Source organism: Cyprinodon variegatus, unplaced genomic scaffold, assembly GCF_000732505.1.
Source record: "Cyprinodon variegatus isolate N-32 unplaced genomic scaffold, C_variegatus-1.0 Scaffold406, whole genome shotgun sequence".
In the NCBI taxonomy this organism is placed as follows: domain Eukaryota; kingdom Metazoa; phylum Chordata; class Actinopteri; order Cyprinodontiformes; family Cyprinodontidae; genus Cyprinodon; species Cyprinodon variegatus.
In genome coordinates, this window is record NW_015150859.1 from 309,140 (window position 1) to 311,307 (window position 2,168).

The window sequence follows — 2,168 nt, forward strand, 5'->3', positions numbered from 1 at the left end:
TTGTAATTGTATTCTGTTTAGTTACCCCTATTGTGTCTAAATTGGTCTGATCAGCCAGTATATATACCCCTGTCTGTCATTTCTTTGTACAGCCAGTTTGTTTACATTTTTGCCTGAGTTCAGTTTTGTTTCTTTGACCTCTTTTATGAGCTCAGTTTATCTTTTGTCATCTATTTTTGGGTCAAAATAAAAAAAAACTATTTTTCTAATTAATATCCTGTGACTCCTCCTGTTTTTTTAACTCGGTCCATCACACACCTTCTTTTGATTATTGAGCCGATGTGACAAGTGAATTTCTCCCCTGTGAGATCAATAAAGTCTATCTTATCTTGAATTGAATCAAAAAAGAAATAAAAGAAAAAAGAAAACAAGAAGTATCCTTCATGGAAGCAGAGAAAAGAACCTGGTCTCGTGTTTCGGCCTCCTGTCCTTGAATGGCTTGTAGTTGCTTCTCGTAGTTAGAGCACATGTCGCAGCGTCGGCCGAGCTTCCTGCCAGCGTTTTTTACCTGGTTGCACACAAACAGGACACAACAGCAAAGGTTTATCAGCCGTCATCAACTCTCATTAAATACAGGTGGAGTTCATGAAGTTTTTTTCTTTTTTTAACAAATCTACTTTTGCTATTATGTAGGAAAGTATTTGCAGCCTGTTTAGGAGCATATACATAACAGGGAAACCCTGATATTTACAGATGATCCTATTGTGATAAAGACTGAAATTAAACCTGAGAAAAAGAGTATCCATTGGTAGGAGTGTTTAATGTGTGTACCTCTTGCTGCAGCAGGTTCCATTCGGTGTCACTGACGAGCCGGTAGCCTGCAGGCGGTAAATAAGCTGAATCAGGGGCATGAGAGATGCTGGATAGCAGCGACGCCGTCTCCTCCTGCTCAGGGGTCATGGCTTTGATAGCCTTCTCCTGGTCTTTAGTAAGCAAGAAGTGACCCGCCGTCAGCTTGATGGAGCCGATGGACGAGGTCTCGCCAAAACTACTGTCCGTCACACTGCAGTCCGCCCCCACCAGAGGCCCAAAGTCAGATTCGTCCAGGTTGCTGGCCGACTTGGCCTTATGGTTGTGACCGCCGAGTCCCTGCTGCGAAGACAGCGAGGAACCGAGGCTATCTGTCGACTGGACTCTCCGCAGATTGTCCTTATAGGTGTCTGAAGGCCCCCCCGCCACCACTTCGCTGTCTAAGGAGTGAATGGAACCATGAGCGCTGTGGTTGGCATTAGGCTGGAAGAGAGGAAGAAAAACCAAATAAGTGCTCAGAAGAATACAAATCAAAAGTTTTTGTAAAGATGTTTTTCTTTTTTTTCTTGGGCACAACTTGAGAAAAGTTTTTGCAATAATATGATTTTTTTATGTGCTTTTATGTGTTTTCTAATTGTTTTCTATATAATTTTTGTACCATTTATTAAACTCTGTAAATTAGCATTTCTATAAAATTACAATAATTACAATTAAACAAGAACAAAACAAATATGAAGAGCCTTAAATGCAATCCTATTTTTGTTTTTTTTTATTTCAGTGATAACAGAAACTTAAAAAACTGTTTTTATTTTTGTGGAAGATGAAGGTTTAGTTAACATTATTCAACCTTCAATTCAGCTTTTTCACTCAACGTTCCTTAATGGTGAAACACTAAAAACTGAAGCAGAGCTACAGGAGATAATCAGTTAATACAGACTGAATATAAACCACCTAGAATATCATCAAAAACTTCATCTATATTTTCAGTTTGACCGAAAAAAAACTTAAATTAGATTATTATAACTATATTTATTCATATACATCATATGTATACACACATATACATAAATACACACATATATATACATATATACACATATATATACACATAGCTATATATATACTTATATCTAAACATATATATATATATATTAGGGGTGGAACTCTTTACAAAATCCACGGTTCGGTTAGATTCACGGTTTCTGGTCACGGTTTTCGGTTCGGTTCGATATATGTTGATTGTTACACCGAAATCCCATAAAAATTTATGAAATTAATGAAAAAATCCCCCCAAAAATAATGGATTGTAATTATTTTAAATGATCCGCGGAAACTCTGGATCATTTCAACATGTTCTGCTGCTTTGAATTTAATCAACTCGCGCACGCTCTCTACCATCTCCAAGGAACTCAGAGGGG

At 37.6% G+C, this 2,168-nt stretch overlaps 1 protein-coding gene across 1 annotated transcript in view; it reads right to left on the reverse strand.

Moving 5' to 3' along the window:
• Positions 1–2,168, reverse strand: part of rabep1 (rabaptin, RAB GTPase binding effector protein 1) — a 45,720-nt gene that overhangs the window by 23,049 nt on the left and 20,503 nt on the right. The window contains 2 exon segments of the mRNA XM_015387897.1: positions 404–508; positions 772–1,233. Of these exon segments, the coding sequence (XP_015243383.1) occupies positions 404–508; positions 772–1,233 (567 nt within the window).